The sequence below is a fragment of the Microcaecilia unicolor genome, chromosome 10 (assembly GCF_901765095.1).
Source record: "Microcaecilia unicolor chromosome 10, aMicUni1.1, whole genome shotgun sequence".
Lineage (NCBI taxonomy): Eukaryota > Metazoa > Chordata > Amphibia > Gymnophiona > Siphonopidae > Microcaecilia > Microcaecilia unicolor.
In genome coordinates this window covers 142,974,825-142,999,531 of record NC_044040.1, presented here as the reverse complement: position 1 = coordinate 142,999,531, position 24,707 = coordinate 142,974,825, and the positions used below count along the sequence as shown (strand labels likewise).

The following is a 24,707-nucleotide window of genomic DNA, read 5'->3' as shown; positions in this document are numbered from 1 at the left end:
TATAGGATTAATAACCCTTCATCATTTGCAGAATCTAGGCTTGTCTTGATTCTTCAATAACATTGAGTATCAAGACTATTTGTTGTTCTGTATTGCTCTAGACTCCTGATGCAGGCCATTCAGCCGAAACACAGAAGACCATCATTAAAGTTATCCTTGCACCATTGAAATTCATGTTGTTTTTGGTCATCTCCACTGTGCTGCATCATGTTGTGTGGAGATCTGCTCTTCTGTTTTGCTTTGGGTTGGGAGAGTGTCAGGCAGTTATGTACAAGGGTTATAGAATACTAGCATTAATGTGCTTAACTGCCTACAGTTAGGCGCAAACATTTACGCCAGCCATTGAGCTAGTGTAAGTGTTTGCATCTACAGACAGGTGTGCGAGTGTAGACTTTCACTAATATTCTATATCAGCAGTTGTACACACAACTCATGTAATAGAATTTGTGCTTAATGTGTATCATCCTAGTGTATAACTTTAGGTAATCTATATAGAATTTCCCCCTATCTGGATAGTGCCTCTGAATATCTCAGTAAGCAGCAGGCACCCATTAGTAGGTGCTATAATGCAGATAAATGCTTTTGAATACTGACCCAAATATAGCGATTGCTCACAGGTGACCATGCAAAATTTTCTAGAGGTAGAATACTCACTGTTGGAGGAGATTTTGAAGAGCCTCAATCCTGAATAATGTCTGGGTAAGGGAATTCAAGCAGCAGTTTAAACCATAATTCATAAGCCCTATGTAACCTGCAATATGTAATTTATAAAATATAAATAAAAAACAATTCATCTCCGTTTATTAACACTCATTCAAGTTCCTTAAATACCCTTAGGAGCCCTTTTACTAAGGTGCACAGGCGCCTACATGCGTCAATTTGGAACTACTGCCTGGCTACCGCGTGCCCTGGTCAGTAATTCAATTTTTTTTACTTGCATCCAATATGCACAGCAGAAGATATTTGTTATTTTCTACCACATGGTGCTAACCGGAATGTAATAGTGTATGCACACTGATGATTACCGCCTGGTTAACGCATGAAACTTTACCGCTAAGTCAATGGGTGGTGGTAAGGTCTCAGGCCCAAAATGGACGCATGCCGATTTGTATTTTGCTGCACGTCCAGTGCGTTTTTTTCTAGCAAAAAAGGTGCCGGTACTCAAATGTTAGGCCACCCTTCAGGGGTGGGGTGATTACTGAGGGACCCACCCCACAATAGCTAGTCCCCCTGCAACCAGTCACAGAATCTATGACGTCAGAATTGGTGTGTAGACCCTGAGATCTTTCATTAAAACTTGGGATCCATGGGTCAATTTTAGCAGACAATGGAAAAGGTGCTGGTACTAGTACCCCCCAAGTACCCTCTCAAAAAAAGCCCTGCGCACATCCATTTTCAGCAAAAAAAAGGCCTTTTTTGCAGGTATGCTGAAAAATGGACTTGCACATGTCCAATACATGAATCTACACCAGTGCAGGCCATTTTTCAGCGCACCTTAGTAAAATGACCCCTAATTTTTTGCTTTGTATTTCATTTTATTTTTACCAGTAAAACTCACAGGAAGATAATCTTGATAAAAAAGGGTAGAAAAAACAAGAAAATCTCTATCACCTTCAGAATTAGTCACCGAAAGCTAACCTCCTCATCTGTCATAAAAGACCATTAAACTGGGAAGAGAACCAATGCTCAGATAAAAATATATAAATGTATACTGTCTCTGTTTAAAACCAGATCACAAAAGCACAAAGCAAAGCGTAGGCAACAACCTGTCAAGCAGGATGCAGCCTTCAAAAATTAATATAAAAACAAAATGAATATAAAAACCTAAAACTGAGACCCAAAATTAATTGTAAGTTCAAAGGAAAGGCAGTATATCAAAGTAAACCATAAACCGCAAGTCACAGAAAACCTTGGGCCACTGTTAACCATCAGCTGAAAAAAAAAGATGAAAATCATTCGCAGTAACAACAATAACAACAACAACAATAATATTCATATCTAATCCTTGATTTTTAGTAAGCACTTATTTTAGAGGAAATTCATCCCTAAGTGTATGTTCTTACTAAAGGCTCAAAAGCTTCTTGCTCTTAGCCTCAGTTGCTTGAAAAATATCATGGAAGATGCAGATCTTTAGACCCAGGAACAGAGACAGTCTATCTTGAAAATCTTATTTTAAAGTCCAACATCTCTCAGGCTTAAGGATCAAAGACACAGTCAGGGTAGCCAATCCTCCTTAATAAAAGTTTATTGGACTTGTTTCAGTTTCTGCAACAGGCTCAAATCAGATTCAGAAAGTTGATTTTACAGAGTATTTCCAATTCAAAGCCTTTCAGGAAGGGAGATTAAGATTTGCAACCCCTCCCTCAAATAACATTTGAAACAATCCACAATTAAAAACGTTAAAAATCTAAGAAATCTGACAAAAAGTAGATTATTCTCCTTGATGGTGTTTTCTAAATTTTTGATCTTATAATTGAGTACTACCATACTGAGGGCAATTTTATGGCGGGCGTAGCAGATGCACATAAAAAATTAAATTACTGCCCGGGCCATGCGGTAGGGCGGTAGTTCAAAAGTGACACGCATAGGACACACGTACGCGCCTATGTGGCTTAGTAAAAGGGCCCCTATGATTTGCAGCTGGGATCAGAGGCATAGCTAGGTGGGGTGCAAGGGGAGCGACTGCTCGCCCAAATAGATCTTAAATGAAATCGTGCCTATGCTGCTCAGCCCTTCAGCCTCGCACCGGCACCTATTTTACAGAAGGTCTGCTCCTACGGCCATCAAAGCCTGCCTACGCTTCTGACTGGGATATATTCTTACTGGTAAAGACATGCATGGGTTTGGTTTGGTTTTGGATCAATCACCCATTTCATATTCCAAATTTTAATTTCATTGATACCCATTAAAGTCAACAGGAACACAATTTTGCATTCTAACCGTACAGTATGGGTTTCCATCCATTTTGAATGCAATTTGCTTAAAAATTAATGGCAGGCATCTGCTAAAGAGTATGGCAGTAAAAAGGGCCCTGTGCTTTGAGGCCCTTTTTACTGCAACGGGTAAAAAGCCCCCCAAAATAAATGGTCATCCGGTAAGTTTGCACTTATCGAGCAGCCATTTTGGGGGGAGCACTTACTGCCACCTACTGAGGTGGCAGTAAGAGCTCTTGCACTAATCCGGCAGTAACCAGGCAGTGTGCGGTGCTGCCCGATTACTTCCAGGTAATCTTCTGCAGTAATATTTTTCTGGAATTTCCGGTAGCACCGGAAATGCTGCATGCTGAGGGTGGAACTATGACCAGAGGCTATATTAGGCCTGCAGTAGTTCTGATTTGCCGCATGGCAAGCCCATTACCATTTGGCGAACCTTTAGTAAAAGGGCCTTTTGGAGCACTGCAAAATATCGAGGGTGGCATGAAGATCTCATAGCATCAAAAGAGGGGCAAATGGTAGAAACAACAGCATAAAGACCCCAAGCTACCACATGAAAGGCATAGTGGCATGAAAGCATCGAGAAAAGGACAAAGAAGCACTAACATTAGTAGGAACACACCGAGACACTAGGAAGAATAAAATGACACCAGCATTGGCATGACGGCCCCAAATACTCTGAAGAAGCACCAACAGGGTTAGGTTGGAGCCAGAGTTTTGTAGGAAAATGAGCTTGATTGAGCATGAAGAAGTATCCAATTGTCTCCATAGACAGGTTTTCCCATAAGAATTTGATAGCAATAGTCTACTTTTTGTTGTGCTGGCAGAAAGAACACAGGAATAGCTATAAGACTACTACTTTGAAAGGAAAATTGTAGTGCAGCCCAAAGCTCATATGTACTGTTCTCCTGTCACAAAGGAGCTACTATTGACCAGTCTCAAATATAGCTCTAGGACAATAGGATTGTAGCATGTGAAACAGATGGACTTCCACTTCCTCTTTACTGTAGGGTATGTTTCCTGCTATTGCTACAGAGTGTAAGATGAGATATATAAGTACCTTCCTGAGAAACCAGCTCTAACAGTTGTTGTTTATGCAAGTGATGGCACATGCCACTGTTGGAATGATGACTTTGAAATTTGCAAAACACTGATCCTCAAGAGCTGTAAAATGCCTCTATGCAGGAGCGGACAGACAGTGATCTGGGCCCCAGGCAATAAAGATTACTAGCCCCCTCCCCCCCCCCATCATCCCATCCCACTCAGATCAGGAGTTAGGAGTTATGCACATATTGTAAAACCATGTAGAGAACATTTGATGAAAAATGTCATAAACATTACATTTTTAAAAACAATGCAAGTAAACTGGACATAGTGGTGAAGGAGAAAAATGAAAAAAACCCAAAACATTTATGTTAGAGGTATCTGTGTCAAGTGATGATTTTATGAATCAAGGGGTAAGGGAAAAAGTTTTCAAGTATCAAGAAAATTGTGGAAGAAATGTTTCTAATTGTACTGGATGCCACAGGTCTGATTAAAAGCTGTTTCTGAGCATACTTTATCAAGTTGTTTTTGTCTGTACATATTACACCCCATGAACTCCAGAAGCAAGCTCTCTTTGGTGTGACTCAAGTACTATAATAAGTATTAGCAATACAATTGAGAGACTGAGAACAAAACTGTACAAAACTTAAAAATTATAAACCAAAGAACAGAAGGGAAACTGTGAAGAAACAGTGTTTTAAGCCTGCAAAATGTATTGGGTATTTCCCTGTTTTGATTATGTCTGAAATGTATTTCTCCTATTTGGCCAGCAGATAGTGCATGTTTACGCTTAAAGCTGTTATAGGGAACTGAGTGTTTTTTTTTCTTTAACACAAGCAAGAAGCAAGCAGCAATATATGTTTAAAACTTGTTGATTGGGCTCTGATTGGCCTAGAGTTTGAAATTACCCAGTAGCGCTGACTGTTGCTTCAGTCTTAGCCTGGAAGAAGAAAGAGATCTTTTTGCTAAGGCTCTGTGAACAACTATCCCAGGTATTGTATAGACAGTATGCAAATGTTTTAGTTAGTTTTCTAATTCATCCATATTTCAGTTATTGTTATTGTTTGACAATTGCACATTTTTGTCCACTGTTCCAAGTTCTGAGAATAAACACAATTGTGTGTTTGTTCTGCCTGTCTGGACTGATAAAGAATCTTGGTGGTTTGTGTGTTGTGTTTGTGAGTGCTTTCTGGGAACTGTGGGACCACTGCGAGTGTGGCCTTAGTAATCTAGAAATTACTGGGGATAATTTGAGCATGGAAGACTTGCCCAGAGGCGGTTGTGACCCAGTCAGTGGGAGGAGGGTGCTAGTGTAGAGCACAAGTGGCAGGCGCAGGCGGACCTGAGCTGTGCTGGGGATAGACCCTCTAAGTGGCTGTGGGGTAACCCCAGTCGGATGGCTAGTTGTTTTGTGACAGACCTTTGTCCTTTTTTTGTGGCAGCGGTGGGATTGTTAGACTCAGAGTGTGGCGTGAGGGTCACCATCCACTGAGTGGTTCAGAGTCTTTTTTTTATCTGTAACATCCAGACACAGAGTACAGTGAAAAAGTGCAGCAGTATCAGGGTCCCTTCCTGTTCAGAGATATTTTTGGTAGGATTAGGAGATTAGCAGTGTGCTGATGGCAACTGGCAGTAGCCAGCAGGCATTGGAGGTGCCTGTCCTAACACAAGAGCAACTGGATAGCCTCAATGAGGAGGAGCTGCAGGACTGGCTTATGCAGAGTTTTTCTGGGGTGAGAGCAGACCCCTTGTAGGCAGAGGCCTGTGAATTGGCAGGGCCAGATGCCACACCAGCTGAGGTCCGGCAGATCTACATACTAGAGTGATGGCAGTGAGAGGAACGGGAAGACCTGCTGCGGCATGAGGATCATGAATTCCAGTTGCAGCATGAGGAGCGGAAGTCCAGCTGGATATGGCTCGTATCCAAAGTGCCCGCCCAGCCCCTGCTCTGAGGTCAGAAGCAGGATCCACAACCCAGATCGGGCTCAACTTGTTTGCACAGTTTGATGATATCAGAGGTGACAGATGGATATCTAACTGCCTTTGAAAAAATTTGCTGCTTCAATGAGATTCCTCAGAAAGACTGGGTGTACTATCTGGGAGGAAAGTTCACTGGTAGAACACTTGAGGCATTCCAAGGACAGTCCATGGAGACGTGCTCCCAGTTTGAGGAGGTGCGAAAGCTTTATTGAACTGTTATGCCATTACCTCACAGACCTACAGACTAAAGTTCCGGACTTTGCAAAAGTGGGCGGATGATACTCACAGCGAGTTTGTGATTGAGCTAAGTTGCTAGCATCAACGGTGGCTCAGTGGAGCTGAGGTTAAAACCCTGGAGGACTGTCAAAACCTGATGGTCCTGGAGTAGTTTCTACAGCGTCGTCCAGAGGTGAGGGAACATGTTCAACATCACCAGCCCCTACTCCAAGTAGCTGAGTTGGCTGACATCTTTATAGCTAACCATCCTTGGTTGGCGAAGGGAAGCCATTCTTATCCGCAGCAGCCAGGATCTAAGGGCAGCCAGGGCCCTAAGCCAAATATCTGTTACGATTGTGGTCATAACCCCTCTCAAACTTACCTTTTTCCTGGTGGTCAGCTTAGCTGGCTTCTGTTTCTTTTGTCTGTCCTTTCTGAGCAGCTGGCTCTCTCTCTTTGTGCTGGCAGCTTCCAGCAGCATGGCTCTAATTGTTTCACTATACTGCACCTGTGTGTGTGGACTGAGTTAGCTCTACCTCTCTTTGTGTGTACTGGCTTCAAGTGCTTCACGGTGCTGCATTGGTGTGGGTTGGGCCTCTATGGGTTTCAGTGTGCTCTCTGTGTTTCAGGGTGCTGCCTGGGTCTAGGGAGTGTGACATCATCAGGGAGGGCCTTGATAAGGAAGTGGTGGTGTTTCCTTCAGAGCCTTTCCAACGGTGGTGTTTATTTTAGGTAGGGTGGTGCAGTGTGCACTTCTGACTTTGTGTCTAGTTTCCCCGCTTGCTTTTGCTAAGGTCCAGGTTAGTGTTAGTGCAGTGTGCACTGGTGTCTGTGTGTTTAGCTTTCCTGCTTTTCCCTTATGGTTCCCCTGCTTTTCCCTCTTGGTTTTGGAAGCATTGCTGTGTGTAGGGCTTTGGAAGCTCTGTTACTGTTAGAAGTACTTCAGGGTTTGGTGTTGTTAGGAACACTACAGATTTTACTGTTAGAAGTACTCCTGGTGTTTGTGCTATTGGGAGCATTGCAGTCTTTGCTGTTTGGGTTTTGGTGCTGTAGGAAGCACCTTGTTAGTTTGGTGTCTAGCTTGCCAGATTAGTGCTTAGGAAGCACCTTGTTAGTTTTGTGTCTCGCTTGCTAGGGTAGGGCTTAGGAAACTACTTGTTAGTTTTGTATCTAGCTTGCTAGAGCAGTGCTTAGGTAGCTTGTTAGTTTTGTGTTTAGCTTGTTAGTGTAGAGCTCTGCTTGTAGCTTGGTGCTTAGTAGCACCTGTGTTAGCTTTGTGTTTAGTTCCCTGCTCTGTTAGTTTAGGGCTTAGGAAGCCCCTTTGTTGAGCAGGGCTTAGGAGCTCCTGTTTAGTATAGGGCTTAGGAAGTCCTTTTGTCAGTTTACTGTTAGGAACACTCCTGCTGGTTTAGGGCTTGGGAGCACTTAGATCAGTTTAGGTTTAGGAATACTTCTGTTTCCAGTCCAGGTCCCTGTGTCATCCGGTATCCAGTAAGTCCTGCCGGCCACTCGAACCCAAGGGCTCAACCCTTAGGGGGGTAGTGGCCAAGCGCAGGTGAAGCTGTACGGACCAGTCCAGTGCGCTCCAGTCCAGTGTGGTTCCAGGCCGGGGGATTGCAGTCCAGTGTTCCAGTCCTGTGTCCTCCAGTCCAGGGGATTCCAGTCCGTGTGTTCCGGCTCGCTGGGCGGTGCCTGCAGTCCCTGCCTGTGCCGGTGTGCTTGCCCAGTGTTGGTTGGTGGGTTTTGCCTGCTGCTGTCGCTCCTCGTCAGCAGCCCAAGGGCTCACGTTTGCTCCAGAGCCCGGCCCCGTGGGCTCTGAACTGAGAACCTGACAATATCCTTGCAACATGGGCATAGTTTGACTGTTTCATTTGGGGGGGGCAAAGGATGGGGTGGGGCATATTAGCATATTCATTTGAATATATATATATATATATATATATATATATATATATATATATATATATATACATACACACACACAAATGAATATGCTAATATGGAGGAAGGAAGGGAGAAAGAGCTGGCTTTTTTGGGAATAACCACAATGAATATGTATATCTCATACATATACATTATGGTTATTCCCAAAAAAGCCAGCTCTTTATCCCTTCCTTCCTTCCTTCTTTCCTCCTTACCCAGCACTTCCTCTTCCTCTCCAGTAGTATTTCCCCATCCCCTTTCCCCTACCATGCCAGTGTAGACCTTAGAAATGCGTAAGCTCTATATGTAGATCCTTCAAGAGGTAGTGTATCATGATGTAGGTTCTAAAACCCTTTCTGATGTTTTGGCGCCACCTCAGTAAGGCCAACACACAATCTCTCCACTGCAAAACACCATACACAAACTTGTGCAAAAACACATTCATAACCTTACCAAACCATAACAGCACTAATTCCAAAGACAGGACGAGCTACAACTTTATGCGTGGAAAGGCAGAACTGTAATTACACCGGGCTCTAAAACACCAGTACACTACCTAGTGACAAAACAAAAAGGGCTGCAAATACTACACACTAGCAGAATACTGCACCTTGATCACACATGAAAAACACGTGACAACAGATAAGACACAAGGAACTTGAAATAAAAAAATATGAGGGCAAAATACTGAACTGGAAAGTTATCTCAAGAAGTTAGACTCGGCATGTAACAATACTAGAAAAATTGAAACTTACATGCAAAATATCACAGATGCACATTTCCAAAAGCTGACATATTCCAATTAATAAATTCTGAATAAAATACTTTTTTCTACCTTTGTTGTCTGATCATTTAGTTTTTCTATTCGCTTTGGTCCCAGTGTCTTCTGTTTTATGCAGTGTCTTCTTTCCATTTGATATTTTTTCACTCACCATGTCCACCATCTGTAGCCCTGTTCCTATCCTTCCTCGAGTTTCAGTATCTGCCCTCGCGGAAACAGGAAATACGTCATCATAGGAAGGCGGGACACTGTCTGTGAGGGAAGGGAAAGACTGGAGCCGAGCCCACTTGCTGTTCTGTTTTCTTCACTGTCGTTGCTGCTGAAAATAAAAGGTTTAAATGCACGAGCGGCAGGAAGCCTAGGCGGTCGGTGGCCCAACTGTTTGGGGAGGCTAAAGGGGGCAGGGGTGGGGGCGGGGTTAGGGGTGGGGCCAGGGGTGGAGCTTAAATCCATAATTGTCTGATAACACAGAAAAAATAAGTAAATAAAAATAAAAGTCACAATTAATACCTTTTATTAAATTTAGATATTAGATATGTATCATATGTCAAAGAATAAAGTGGTTGCTCAAAGCATATTCTAAGCACAATTGCTCAACTGCAAAACACTATGCACAACTGGGCAGAACCTAATTGTTATGTTTCTGCTAGCAGGCTGGGGAGGAGTGGGAATGTCTCTGCTAGAATAGCTGGGAGGGACTTACCTGCCATTGGTCAGCTCGAGGTGTAGCTGACGTTTGCAGTGCTGACGTCAGTATCCAGGGTCTGTTTGTTACCTGCTAGCCCAGGGTGCGGTGCTTTGGCGTTTGAGCTTTGTGCTTGCCTATTGCCTGTTAGATATCTGTGTTTGTGAGCTTGTGCTGTGGAGGAGGGGTATTCTGTGTTGCCCTCTCTCTCTCTGTTCTGTGTTCCCTTGCTGTGTGTCTGTGCTGGGTTTAGTTCCTCTTCATTTTCCCTTCTCTGGTTGTTTTCCCCCGGAGGGAGCAGCTGAGTGTAGTTTTGGGTTTCAGAGCAGCGTTTGTCTTCCTGGGTATTTTCTCTTCACTTCCCTGGTGTGGCCCCTCCCCTTTCCTGTTGCTGGTGTGTGTTAACCCTTTGGTCTTTGGTTCTGAGTGGGTTTGTGTGCAGTAGCCAGTAGCTTGCCTCTGGCTTGTTTTTTTTTTTGGTTTAGTTCTGGGTTCTGCCTGCCCAGATCTGATTCTCAGTGGGGTTCAGCTTCTCCTGGTGCTGCTGCGGGAGTCCCTAAGCCCTGCCGGCTGACTGCAGGTAAGGGCTCAACCCTTACTGAATGTTAGCTAAGTGCAGGTGAAGACGGTTAGCTGCCCCAGTTTCTGTGCCTGCTGTTCGTAGGGAGTTCCGGTTGCCGCCGGCTGGTTCCTGTGTCCTCATCCTGTGAGAAAGCCTGTTCCTCTCCTCGAAGCTGGTGTCCTTAGTGAGTACACTGAAGGTGGGCTCTTGCTACTGTGGCTCAGTCTACCCTGGGCTCCCCTTGACTTCCTTACTGTTGGGGGAGGGGGGTCTGGGCTCAAGGGCTCACGAGTGGGGTTGGAGTACAGCGGACAGGTAACACTAATACACCAATATACCACCCATACGGAAAATGCAGACCGTCAACAATATGAAACAAGGGATCATATAATCACAATTCGCATGTAGAGCCACAAAACACCCTAATTCTTGCTTAATGTGGGATAAAATGCCATAAATAAGTAAATAAATATAAACTTTTAATGTTGAGCACCTGATTCTCAAAGTGGACATATTCCAAACACTATAATGAAAATAAAATGATCTTTTCTACCTTTGTTGTCTGGTGACTTTTTCTGATCATGCTGGTCCAGTATCCAATTCTGCTGCTATCTGTCCTCAGTGCAGGTCAGGAAGTCATCCTCTTTAAATATGTCCCTGGCAACCCAGCCCCCCCCCCCCTCCCCGCTCTCCCAGCAGTAAGGTAAACAAACTATAAACCAATTTCTACAATTGGTTACACAAGGCTAGAGGGCTTTCACTGCAGCTCCTGCTGTGAGGATGGAGGTAAATTCAACAATTTAAACCTCTCTGAGCACAGCAGGGGAGGCTTAGCCTGTCCAAGCCTCTTATACCGGGTGCCTATGGCAGGAAGGAACAGAGAGGAGGGCTGTCAGGGAGCTGAGGACGGGAAGGAGGGACTGAGAGCTCGTTGTGCCAGTCCTGCGTTTGTGCCAGTCCTGCGTGCGTAGTGGACTTGTGCCAAAATGAAATTACTGCAAGAGGCACGCGGTAGTCGGGCGGTAAGTTCATTTTGGTGCGTGTTGGGTGCACATAGACACTTACACAACTTAGTAAAAGAGGCCCTTAGAGAATACAAATTTAAAGAACAAAAAAGTTTTCAACTATCTTTGAAATCACAAGTAAGGAGATTGTATTGTAATCTGATATGAAGATAGACTATTCCAAATTCTGGGAGCCTGATAACAACAAAAAAAAGTTTTCTTAAATATGCTTAAACCAAAACAGACCTTCGAGAAGGAAAGTTAAGTACATGAAAACTAGACAAACGAGGTGTCCTATGTAATGCTGGAAAGTAAGTATATGTCATATTCCGATGTCAACCCATGCATAATTTTAAATATGTTGGCAGATCCTTTTCTGAAATACCACTGAAACTGAAAATGTCCTAATCTGGATGGTCTCAGTTCTGATCTGTACCTTCTATTAAAAATGGAGTTCATACAGCACAGGAAACATGTTGAGGTGATTGTCTTACATTATCATGGCAGTCCTCTGAAATATTTATTTTTGTTTAATTTCTAACATTCCAAGTATTGGCTAATAGGTACGGAACCATGATCACTGTATGTATTCAGCAGTGCCAAGAAGCCTAAGGGACTCAAAGTTTGAAAAAGAATTCATTCACAGTTTTCCATTTTTTCAGAGTCAAAATACCAAACCTGTAATTGAAAGTGTGAAGCAAATTCAAAATTGTGAGACAAAAATAGCTGAAGTTATGGAGTGCATCTACAGGAGATGATGAGGTTTGAATAAAGGCCAGAGGTAACAGTGTGAGAGCCTAGTCTTCCTAGCATGCCTATCAGGCTCATTTTCAAAAGAGAATGGCGGCCATCTTTTGACACAAATTGGGAGTTAAGTACATAAGTACATAAGTAATGCCATACTGGGAAAAGACCAAGGGTCCATCGAGCCCAGCATCTTGTCCACGACAGCGGCCAATCCAGGCCAAGGGCACCTGGCAAGCTTTCCAAATGTACAAACATTCTATACATGTTATTCCTGGGATTTTGGATTTTTCCAAGTCCGTTTAGTAGCGGTTTATGGACTTGTCCTTTAGGAAACCGTCCAACCCCTTTTTAAACTCTGCTAAGCTAACCGCCTTCACCACATTTTCCGGCAATGAATTCCAGAGTTTAATTACACGTTGGGTGAAGAAAACTTTTCTCCGATTTGTTTTAAATTTACTACACTGTAGTTTAATCGCATGTCCCCTAGTCCTAGTATTTTTGGAAAGCGTGAACAGACGCTTCACATCCACCTGTTCCACTCCACTCATTATTTTATATACCTCTATCATGTCTCCCCTGAGCCGTCTCTTCTCCAAGCTGAATAGCCCTAGCCTCCTTAGACTTTCTTCATAGGGAAGTCGTCCCATCCCCGCTATCATTTTGGGCGTCCTTCTCACAGGGTCGCCTAAATCGGCATAATCGAAAGCTGATTTTGGGCATCCTCAACTGCTTTCCGTGGCAGAGATGACCAAAGTTCATGGGGGTGTGTCGGAAGCGCAGCGAAGGCGGGACTGGGGCATGCCTAACACATGGGCGTCCTCGACCCATAATGGAAAAAAGAAGGGCATCCCTGGCGAGCATTTGGGCGACTTTACTTGGTCCATTTTTTCTTACGACCAAGCCTCAAAAAGGTGCCCGAACTGACCAGATGACCACCGGAGGGAATCGGGGATCACCTCCCCTTATTCCCCCAGTGGTCCCTAACTCCCTCCCACCCTAAAAAAACAAACACTTTTAAAATATTTTTTGCCAGACTCAAATGTCATACCCAGCTCCATGACAGCAGTATGCCCAGCTCCATGACAGCAGTATGCAGGTCCCTGGAGCAGTTTTAGTGGGTGCAATGCACTTCAGGCAGGTGGACCCAGGCCCATCCCCCCTACCTGTTACACTTGTGGTGGTAAATGTGAGCCCTTCAAAACCCACCAGAAACCCACTGTACCCACATCTAGGTGCCCTCCTTCACCCCTTACGGCTATGATAATGTTGTACAGTTGTGGGTAGTGGGTTTTGGGTGGCTCAGCACCCAAGGTAAGGGAGCTATGCACCTGGGAGCAATTTCTGAAGTCCACTGCAGTGCCCCCTAGGGTGCCCAGTTGGTGTCCTGGCATGTGAGGGGGACCAGTGCACTACGAATGCTGGCTCCTCCCACAACCAAATGGCATGGATTTGGTCGTTTCTGAGATGGGCATCCTCGGTTTCCATTATGGCCGAAAATCAGGGACGACCATCTCTAATGACGGCCATCTCTAAGGTCAACCTAAATTTCATGATTTGGGCATCCCCAACCGTATTATCGAAATGAAAGATGGAAACCCATCTTGTTTCGATAATATGGGTTCCCCCGCCCCTTCGCCGGGATGTCCTGCGAGGACGTCCTCAGGAAAACTTGGGTGCCCCTTTCGATTATGCCCCTCCACGTGATCAGCAGCTGTTCTAGGGGCTGATCCCTCCTTAATCTACTGTAATTCCATCAAGATTTTTCACCATTCCCTATGGCATTTCCCAAGACATCAAGACATCTCCCAAAGTTATCTTACCCAAGTCATTTCCCATTTATTTTCTCCAAGTTCTTCCCTTATTTTCCTTGGGTGCTACAGCTTTTCATCTCAGCTGGGCTGAGGTTCTGACCACCTCCTTACCTTTGAGGTGTTAGATACAGACTCTATGGGCAGAAGGCCACAATTCTTTTATAAGCAACTGAACTGTAAGTCAGATTTTCTTTGTTTATTCCGAGTACTAAAATAAAGAAGATTTGCTTAAGAATTGAGAGTACACTGGTGCAGTGGCGTAGCTAAGGGTGGGGCTGGGTGGGAACAGGCCCAGAGCCGTAGCGAGGGGAGCTGACACCCGGGGCGGGTCACCGCTGCGCACCCCCCCCCCCCCCTGGGTGCAGCATGGCGTACTCTCCTCCTGCTGGAGCGCAACCCCCCCCCCGGAGCACATACCTGCGGCGAGGGACGGGCGGGAGGGCCGTTCTGCCCCGACTGCACGTTGCTGGGGTGTGTCGGCTCCGCGCTGGTTCACTGCTCTCTCTGTCCCGGAACAGGAAGCAACCTGTTCCGGGGCAGAGAGGGCAGTGCACCAGTGCGGAGCCGACACCCCCCAGCGGCGTGCACCTGGGGCGGACCGCCCCCCACTCCCCTTCCTACGCCACTGCACAGGCCCACCCATTCTTGCCTCAGACCCACCCAGTCAGCAGCCCATGTGGCCCCCAAAACTCTTCAGTGGTGGCACCTCACTACTCTCTCTCCCTCTTCTCCACTCGTGGCCTGGCATCTGCCCATCTTTCTCTGGAACCCCCTCTCCTGGTCTACCTCAGAGCTACTGCTGGCATCTATGCTGGTGGCTATTCCTATAGGCATCGTGTGCCGGCCCTGCAGGTATCTCTCTATCATGTCTTGCCCTCAATGATGTCACTTCTTGTTTTTCTTGGTGGGGACGTGGTAGAGAGAAGCCTCCAGGGCTGGCACAGGTTGACTATAGGAATTGCGATGGGCAACGGTTCTGAGGTAGAACGGGGGGAGAGGGTTCAGAGAAACGGGCAGACGTCAGGTCATTAAAAAAAAACTATATTGTATGTATGTACAGGGGTAGGGGAGGGGGTGGGAAGGGCCCACCCAGGTTAACTCTGGGCCCACCCAAAATGGCAGGTCTGCCTACGCCCCTGCACTGGTGAAGCTTCTACTTGGGGATGGTTTATGCTGGCTGTTTGATCTACACTATACTTTGCCTAGAACAGTACATACACAGATAAAGACCAAATTAACTTAGAATACCTGCATCTGGGAAGATATTTTCGACTTTTGTTTGTTGTGAAATGTTTCTGCTCCCATGTTGCTGTTTGCATTTGTACGAATTGTTACTAGGAGCATATTTTTCCATTTCTCTGGAGTTTTGTGACTTGAAATGGCCAATCTGTTTGCTATTGGTCTCAGATGATTTCTTTGAAGTATTAGATTTCTGAGAGTCACTTCTTGAACTACCACTTCCTCTCTTTTTGTTGGGTTGTTGGAAGTGCTTTCCTGAACCATCAAGCCCAGTTCTTCCAGTGCCATGACGTCCTCTCTCTCTGGTATAGAAATTTTGTCGTGAGCCATCATGTTGGGTTGGATTTTTCTCCTGTGGCTTTTGATCAGTTCCAACACTTCTATTTATGGCTTGCTCCTCTGCAAATGGAAATAAGTTCTCAAAGTCAGTCTTTGTGTTTCTCACCCAAAAAGGTATTATATGAAACTCATTTACAAACACTGAAAAAGGCTGATCTGTCCATAAAAATAAACTTTAGGATTTTCATAACTTTGGTAACTGATAATACTGACCACAGCCATCTGCTCAATCTAAAGCAGTGGTTCTTAACCTAATCCTCAGTCCACACCCCACCAATTAGATTTTCAGGATACCCAAAATGAATATGCATGAGATAGATTTGCATATACTGCCTTCAGTCTATGCAAATCTATCTCATACATATTTATTGTGGGTAAACTGAAAATCCAGTTGATTGGGTGTATCCCGAGGACTGGGTTGAGAACCACAGTTCTAATCAATGATCAGCATTGTTTCACTTTGATAGATGTTCAGAGTCCTGCCATAGAGAGGATAATATTATAGCAAGTTGCCTAGGCAGGGAAGGAACATAGATGCATTTGTTATACCTAGTTTATAAAAGTGATATGTGTCTATATGTCTTTATAGAATTATCTCCCTAAAAGCTTCTACACAAAGTTACACCTGGTCCAAGACAGGAATAATTTTGTGCATGTGTATGCTAGTAGAAATTGGCACATACAGATGTATTTTATAGAATACACTCATATAAGTGCTAATCCCACCCACCCCTGTTCATTTGACCATGGGATGACCATTCCAAGTTCCTCAGCCACGAAAAGTGCTGACGACGGATGCATCTCTCCTGGTGTGGGGAGCTCATGTAGATGGGCTCCACACTCAGGGAGCCTGGTCCTTTCAGGAAAGTATCACATTTGTGACTTTTTTCTTGGTTTGTGTTCCTCTCGCCCTCTGGTGGCCAGAACCGGTGGCTGCCATAGACTTTCCAGACTCTCTTTTTTCAGTCCGGTCCAGATATTTTAGCCCTCCAGTCTTGCTTGGAAGTTTGGCAGCTAGCCTCACCATTAGCTGCCTTGAGATTGCTGCAGTGAGCCTCAGCTGCTGATGGGCTTATTAGCCACCTGGAAACTTTCTGCTTGGCCTTTGCAAATGCCAAAGGTCCAGGTTGGTGTTTGTGCTTAGTGCACTTCTGCCTTGTCTTGCTTAGCCTTGTTTCTTGGTTAGTGTCACTAGTCTGTATTCCTTGCCTGTTTGAGTCTCCTGTATCCTGTCTTGAATCCAGTCCTGATTGCTCCTTCCCTGTCTGCTTTTGTCTTCCTTTCCCTTCTGGTTGTGAACCTTGTGTTTGTTTCCTGCCTGCTTGAGACCCTGTACCTTGAACCCTGTTCTAGCCAAGCTTGTGTTTGTTTCCTGCCTGCTTGAGACCTGTACCTTGAACCCTGTTCTAGCCAAGCTTGTGTTTGTTTCCTGCCTGCTTGAGACCCTGTACCTTGAACCCTGTTCTAGCCAAGCTTGTGTTTGTTTCCTGCCTGCTTGAGACCCTGTACCTTGAACCCTGTTCTAGCCAAGCTTGTGTTTGTTTCCTGTCTGTTTGAGACCCTATATCCTGTACCCTGTCTAGTCAACTTTGTTTTGATCCACTCCATCCAGTAAGTCCTGCCGGCTGCCTGCATCTAGGGGCTCAACCCCTAAGGAACTGTGGTCTAGCGCAGGTGAAGTCCTGTTTCTGTATCCTGCTTGTGAATCCTGTGTCCTGTCCAGTCCTAGTTGGTGGGTTTTTGCCTGCTGCTGCCGTTCCTTATCAGCAGCCCAAGGGCTCACGTCAGTCCAGTGTCCGAAATCCTTGAGAACCTAACAAAAAGAGGTCTGCAGATCAACCTCCTGGAATTAAAAGTGATCTGGAACGCTCTAAAGGCTTTCAGAGATCGGCTCTCCAACCAACTAATCTTAATTCAGACATTCAGGTTGCCATGTACTACGCCAACAAGCAGGGGGGCACCGGATCTTGCCCTCTGTGTCAGGAAGCCGTCCAGATGTGGCTTTGGGCTCGCTATCACGGCATGTTTCTCCAAGCCACTTATCTGGCAGGTGTAAACAACAGTCTGGCCGACAGGTTGAGCAGGATAATGCAGCCTCACGAGTGGACACTGAACATGGGCGTAGTCCGCAAGATCTTCCGAGTGTGGGGCACCCCCTCGGTGGATCTTTTTGCCACTCAGATCAATCACAAGGTCCCTCAGTTCTGTTCCAGACTTCAGGCCCACGACAGACTAGCGTCAGATGCCTTTCTCCTACATTGGGGGACAGGCCTTCTGTATGTGTATCCTCCCATACCTCTAGTAGGGAAGACTTTGCTGAAACTCAAGCAAGACTGCGGAACCATGATTCTGATTGCACCCTTCTGGCCGCGTCAGATCTGGTTCCCTCTTCTTCTGGAGTTGTCTTCCGAAGAACCATGGAGATTGGACTGTTTTCCAATCTTCATCACTCAGAACGAGGGGTCGCTTCTATATCCCAACCTCCAGTCTCTGGCTCTCACAGCCTGGATGTTGAGAGCTTAGAATTTGCCTCCTTTGGTCTTTCGAAGGGTGTCTCCCAAGTCTTGCTTGCTTCCAGAAAAGATTCTATGAAGAAGTGTTACTTTTTCAAATGGAGGAGGTTTGCTGTCTGGTGTGACAGCAAGGCCCTAGATCCTCTTTCTTGTCCTACACAGACCCTGCTTGAATACCTTCTACATTTGTCAGAGTCCGGTCTGAAGACCAACTCCGTAAGTGTTCACCTTAGTGTGATTAGTGCTTATCATTGCCTTGTAGTGCTTATCATCTCTGGACAGCCTTTAGTTTTTCGCTTCATGAGACGTTTGCTTTTGTCAAAGCCCCCTGTCATACCTCCACCAGTGTCATGGGATCTCAACGTCGTTCTCACCCAGCTGATGAAAGCTCCTTTAGAGCCACTGAATTCCTGCCATCTGAAGTACTTGACCTGGAAGGTCGTTTTCTTGGTGGCTGTTACTTCAGCTCGTAGAGTCAGTGAGCTTCAGGCCTTGGTAGTGCATGCACCTTATATCAAGTTCCATCACAACAGAGTAGTCCTCCGCACGCACCCTACGTTCCTGCCAAAGGTGGTGTCGGAGTTCCATCTGAACCAGTCAATTGTCTTGCCAACATTTTTTCCCCGTCCTCATACCCGCCCTGGCGAAAGCAGTTTGCACACCTTGGACTGCAAGAGAGCATTGGCCTTTTACGTGGAGCGGACAAAGCCCTTTAGACAGTCTGCCCAGTTATTTGTTTCTTTTGATCTCAACAGGAGGGGAGTCGCCATCGGAAAATGCACAATCTCTAATTGGCTAGCAGATTGCATATCCTTCACTTACGCCCAAGCTGGGCTGACTCTGGAGGGCCATGTCACGGCTCACAATGTTAGAGCCATGGCTGCGTCAGTGGCTCACTTAAAATCAGCCTCCATTGAGGAGATTTGCAAGGCTGCAATGTGGTCATCAGTTCACACATTCACATGTCACTACTGCCTCCAGCAGGATACCTGATGTGACAGTTGGTTCGGGCAGACAGTGCTGCAGAATCTGTTTGGGGTTTAGAATCCAACTCCACCCCCCTAGACCCATTTTTGTTCTGTTTCAGGCTGCACTCTGTTAGTTGTTTATGGTTTCAGGACAATATGTGGTATGTCCTCGCCATTGCGAGGCCCAATTGACCAATGTTCATTGTTTTGAGTGAGCCTGGTTGCTAGGGATACCCCACATGTGAGAACAAGCAGCCTGCTTGTTCTCGGAGAAAGCGAAGATACATATCTGTAGCAGGTATTCTCCGAGAACAGCAGGCTGATTGTTCATACAAACCTGCCCACCTCCCCTTTGAAGTTGTTGTTTGTTTATTATTTGCTTTTTGATTAAACTGAGCAGGAACGCTCATGCGACGGGCAGGAAGTCATCCGCGCATGCGCGGTTCGCGCGCTAGAAGGCTCTGGCAAACTTTTAAAATTTTGCTGTAGAAAACTTTGTCATTTCCTGGGCCGCCATGGATGCTGACCCACACATGTGAGAACACTCAGCCTGCTTGTCCTCGGAGAATACCTGCTACAGGTATGTATCTTTGCTTTTTGAATATGGTTTTATGCTTTGTACATTTTTTTGGACCATTTTCAGAAAAAAAACCTGTCCAAATGAAAAATGTAGAAAATCAAGCCACTGGAATGTAGGAGGGGCCATCATTTTTACAAGACTGGTCCCCCAGAATCCCAGAAGAGCAATGAGGCACCCTAGGGGGCACTGCAGTGGACTTCAAATAAATACTCCCAGGTATAGATCTCACCATTGCTCCCTTATCTTATTTATTTATTTGGATTTTGCTCACACCTTTTTTCAGTAGTAGCTCAAGGTGAGTTACATTCAGGTACACTGGATATTATTGCATTATTATCTTGTCTGCTGAGCCCCCCAACCCCCCCAAAACCCACTACCCCCAGCTGTACACCACTACAATAGCCTTTATGGGTGGAAGTGGGCACCTATATGTGGGTACAGTGGGTTTATGGTGAGTTTTGGAGGGCTCACAGTTTCCATCACAAGTATAACAGGTAGGAGGAGGAATGTGCCTGGGTCCACTTGTCTGTAGTATACTGCACCCACCACTAGACTACTCCAGAGACCTGCATGCTGCTCTAATGGACCCAAGTACACTAGCATAGAGCCTGGTAAGTAATGTCTTTAATTACATTTTTGGGGGGTAGAAGAGTAGTCAGTGAGGGGAGGTCATTACTGATTCTCTCCAATGGTCATCTGGTCATTTAGGGCACCTTTTTGTGCCTTATTTGTTATAAAAACAGGTCTAGCTCAAAACATCTTAGTTTTAGTCCTGAAGGTTTTGTTTTGTTCCATTATGGGTGAAAAATATCCAAGTCTCAAGAATGCCCAACTCTCACCCTTAACACACCCCTGACTTGCCCCCTTGAGATCTGGATGCACTGCAGATGAACAGCAAAGAAAATCATCTGAAAAATAGGTTTTGAAAATACAGATTTAGATGTTTTTATGAGAACAACATCCAAATGTTGCTTCATACCACTTTTTAGACGTTTTTCTCTTTCAAAAATGAACCCCATACTGATTAATATTAAATGTTGGATAACGGTATGGGTTTGACGATCAGTGGACAATGTCACGTTTATTAGCATTTACTATTAGCAGTTATTTTAGGGTTAAAGGGTAGCAGATAATTTCACATTTGTGCATGGCATCATGATGGTTTGGTTTAGGAGTTTTTGGGTTCGTTTATATGGTTTCTTCGTGCAAGTATTTTTTTGAAGATGAAAGCTTTTAGATGTTTCCGGAATTTTAAATAGTTGTTCATGCATCTTATATCTTTTGGTAGTGAGTTCCATATTGGGTAGGTAAATAATTAAGGGCCCTGTTTGCTAAGCTGCTCTGAAGGCATGCAAACTTTTTAGTGTGTGCTAAAAATTAGCAAGCGCTAACGATAGAGACACCCATTAAATTCCTATGGGCGTCTCTAGCATTAGCACGAGCGCTAAAATGTGTTTGCGCTTTCAGCGTAGCTTAGTAAACAGGGCTCTAAAGCTTTCTGCATGCGTAGTTTTGTATTTTATGCCCTGACAATGTAGGAAGTGAAGAATCAGAAAGTTACGGGTGCCTTTGATAAGAGTTTCGTATTGGGAGGTCGGTTAAGGTTATCATGTAATCTAGTGCTAAGCCATAGTTTATTATGTAAACTAGAAATCATAGTTTAAAGGACATCCACGCTTTGATTAGAAGCCAATGAAGATGTTTCAACAATGGGTATGCTCTGTCAAATTTAGATTTGCCGTATATGAGTCTTGCAGCAGTATTCTGAGCTGTTTGTAGGTTTTTGAGGAGTGAGTCTTTACAACCTGCGTATAATCCATTGCAATAATCCATATGGGCCAGCACCATTGTTTCAACTAGCAATTTTGTAAATGTTTCAGCTTCCACATAGTGTGAAACATGGTTTTCGTGACTTGTTATTCAAGGCTCAGTTTGCAGTCTAGAATAACTCCTAGAATTTTCACGTGGTCTGCTATCAATTGCCTCATTCCGTCTAGATCAGTGAAAGATATGATGTCTTTGCAGTGATGTGATGTTAGTCCTAGACATTGAGTTTTTTCTTTGTTAGCTTGAATGCTGTTGCCCTTGATTCCATGATGTTTATTCCTGATTGGATTGTGCGCTTACTTTGACAGATCCTTTTCAAATGGGATGTAAATTGTAACATCATCTACATAGATAAGTGGGTTGTATCTGCATAGATAAATAGGTTGTATCTATTATTTGCCAGTATGTGCCCCTAGCAAATCCCACATGTATTGCATAAGAGAAGGCACTATGGGATCCTTTTACTAAGTCATGCTAACAGACATCAATTAGCAAGCACTAATTGTTAGCACACACTATAATATGCCCATAGGAATAAAATGGGTGTTTTATCATTTAGCATGCCTTAGTAAAAGGACCCCATATATTATCTGAGCACTTTCTTTTATTCATTCATAATCCACAAGCACCTACTTGAGTATATAAAACACTATTCTACATGCTCAAGTCTTTTATAAAATTAGCTCCAAAGAATGGAAATCAGTTTTTTAATGTTCAATTTATTTTATTAATTTTATAACAAATAACAACAAAAATGAAAAGAACAACCACCACACACACAATAGCAGGCACTTGCCTGCACAATGAGTGCTTTAGTATACATCAGAGGGGCTTGATCGCTGGAAAAAAAAGATATGGAATAAGACAGCTCAGTATTTCTGGGGGAACACGGTCAGCAGATTCTGAGGAATTTATCAAATTCAAAATAGAATTTCATCATCTTACTACAAAGGAAGGTGTATTTTATTTTTTGTTACATTTGTACCCTGTGCTTTCCCACTCATGGCAGGCTCAATATGGCTCAATATGGCTTACATATTATATACAAGTACTTATTTGTACCTGGGGCAATGGAGGGTTAAGTGACTTGCCCAGAGTCACAAGGAGCTGCCTGTGCCTGAAGTGGGAATTGAACTCAGTTCCTCAGGACCAGAGTCCACCACCCTAACCACTAGGCCCAAGGCCGTGCCGACACGGTAAGCGAGGTAAGCATGGCAGGAGGGCGCCATCCTCTGGGGGGTGCCCCGCCGCACCATGCTTACCTCGCCCTCTTCTCCCCAGATCCTTGTCCTTTTTTTTTGTTTAAATTTACCTCTCCGGCGTGTGGCAGCGTAGCGTTAGTGAGGAGGCGGCGCTCCCCCGCCCCGACGTGTCAGTCTCTTCCCTTCGCTCGGTTCTGCCTTCTTCTGACATCAGAAATGACGTCAGAAGAAGGCGGGACACTGAGCGAAGGGAAGAAGACACGTCGGGGCGGGGGAGCGCCGCCTCCTTCTCACTAACGCTACGCTGCCACGCGCCGGAGAGGTAAATTTAAACAAAAAGGATCTGGGGAGGAGGGCGGGTAGTGTAGCGATCGTTTTCGGGGGGGGGGGGCGCCGGCGGGGCCAACTGCATGGGGGCGCCGGAGACCCTAGGCACGGCCCTGACTAGGCCACTCCTCCACAAGGGAGGGGATATAAAATTGTGATGAAACTGTGTTAAATTTTAAAATGTTGCCAGCAAGAACTCTAGCTTCACAGCTGGAACTTCAGCTCTTGCTCCTGGTAAAGAAAGAGTGACTATTCTGTCTGTAGTAATGCAACTGGTAAACATAAATTGCACTCACTTTTATTTGAAAGTTGAAAAATCCAAGGGCTTTTAAAAACCTGGCTCTTGCTGCACTTCCAGTCTCCTATAAGAACCAGAAGAATGCCTTGATGGACACAGACATTTTCCGTAGCTAGTTTCTCAGTGAATCTGTTCCATCCGTAGAAAAGTTTTTGAAATTGCTAAAGCTGCCTAGGCAAGTAATCCTTCACACTGACAATGCACCATCTCATCCTGACGAGGACAAACTAAGAAGTGCTGAAATTAGAGAGATTTTTCTTCCTCTCAGTGTCACATCATTGTGTCAGCCAATGGACCAGGGCATAATTGAAACATTAAAGAAATTGAAATTGAACCACAAACCCTAGCATAATCATGGAGAAAGTTACTTTCTGAAGATGAAAATGATCAAGGAGATAACACTGAACAAGAAGCTGCTGAGACAGATGATGATAATCTGCCTCCTTTGTTACTGGGCTGTGAGAATGCTTGTGAAAATAACATAAAGGAAGGGATGAAGAAAGACGAGCAAGAAGAACTAACTGACAGTGATGTGACTGCTATAGTGAATGGGAGTGGGAACAAAGATGATGGTCATGATGAAGACAACTGTGCTGGGCCTGCACACGGACTAGATAAAACTATTGAGGCTTTACTAGCTTATATGGAACAAGAGGAAGAGACTGTGACTGACGTTATATACAGATGCTGGTGTGACCTCACCTTAAGTAAGAGAAATAAAACAAGAAAACAAACCTTAGTCACAAATTTTTTAAAATAACTTGTTTATACACTAATCAACTTAGCCATATGCAGTACTCTGCTGTGCACAATAGTTGTTTTGTGTATGACTATATTTATTTATTTGGATTTATTTACCGCCTTTTTGAAGGAATTCACTCAAGGCGGTATACAGTAAGAATAGATCAAACATGCGCAATAGGCAATTACAGCAGTAAAAATATTCAAATAACAATACAAAGTATGGCATGGTATACTACTTACAATATCAACTCAATATGTAATAGAACATTTTAATTGATAGTGAAGGGTAACACAAAGATGTAACATATAGATAGGTAAGAGAGTAAAAAGAGAAAGTAAGGTGAATGATTTAAAGAAAGTTGCACATGAGGTTAGAGAGTTGGTTAAATATTATCTCAGCTACGGTAGGAGTGGATAAATATGTCTTGCTGCAGTATGTGCACAGTATTTCTGTTAAAAATGTTTGTTACGTTACAAGCACAAATACAATACTTTTTGACAGTTGCTGAATAATGTTAATAAATCATATTTGAAACACATATACTATATGCCTTTTATTTATGCCTCATTCATGTTTTCTGTATTATCTAACTTTTCAGTTATCCGACAACAGGTCAGTCCTGTTTGAGTTAGATAATCAAGACTCTACTGTATATATAAAATTGTACACTCACCCCCACAAGCACACACATACATAAACACCACACATCAACATAAACCACCAGCTTCAACAACAAACTCTTAAACAATTAATATGAAAAACTGAGGGTGAAGTCAAGTGCCTTTGGGAAGCAGTCCGAGTTTCTCTCCTCAGTCTTCCTGAAGTATTTCAAGTATGCTGCACCAAATTGGAACACAATGATTGACAACTTCGAATGAGGGCCTGTCTCTCCTGGGGCCCAGTATGTAAAGCCAGTTAAAGTATGCCAGCTCTAGATCACTGTACTCAAAGTTAACACAGTTTTACCATATTCCACACATATT

General features: G+C 44.3%; 1 protein-coding gene across 1 annotated transcript in view; it reads right to left on the bottom strand.

The window, feature by feature from the left end:
* The window catches only part of LOC115478881 (ubl carboxyl-terminal hydrolase 18-like), a 136,990-nt gene that overhangs the window by 62,654 nt on the left and 49,629 nt on the right, over positions 1–24,707 (bottom strand). The window contains exons 5-6 of the mRNA XM_030216526.1: positions 14,935–15,324; positions 655–751 (exon numbers count right to left, since the gene is read on the bottom strand). Coding sequence (XP_030072386.1) covers positions 655–751; positions 14,935–15,324 — 487 coding nt within the window. The remainder of the gene's footprint in view (positions 1–654; positions 752–14,934; positions 15,325–24,707) is intronic.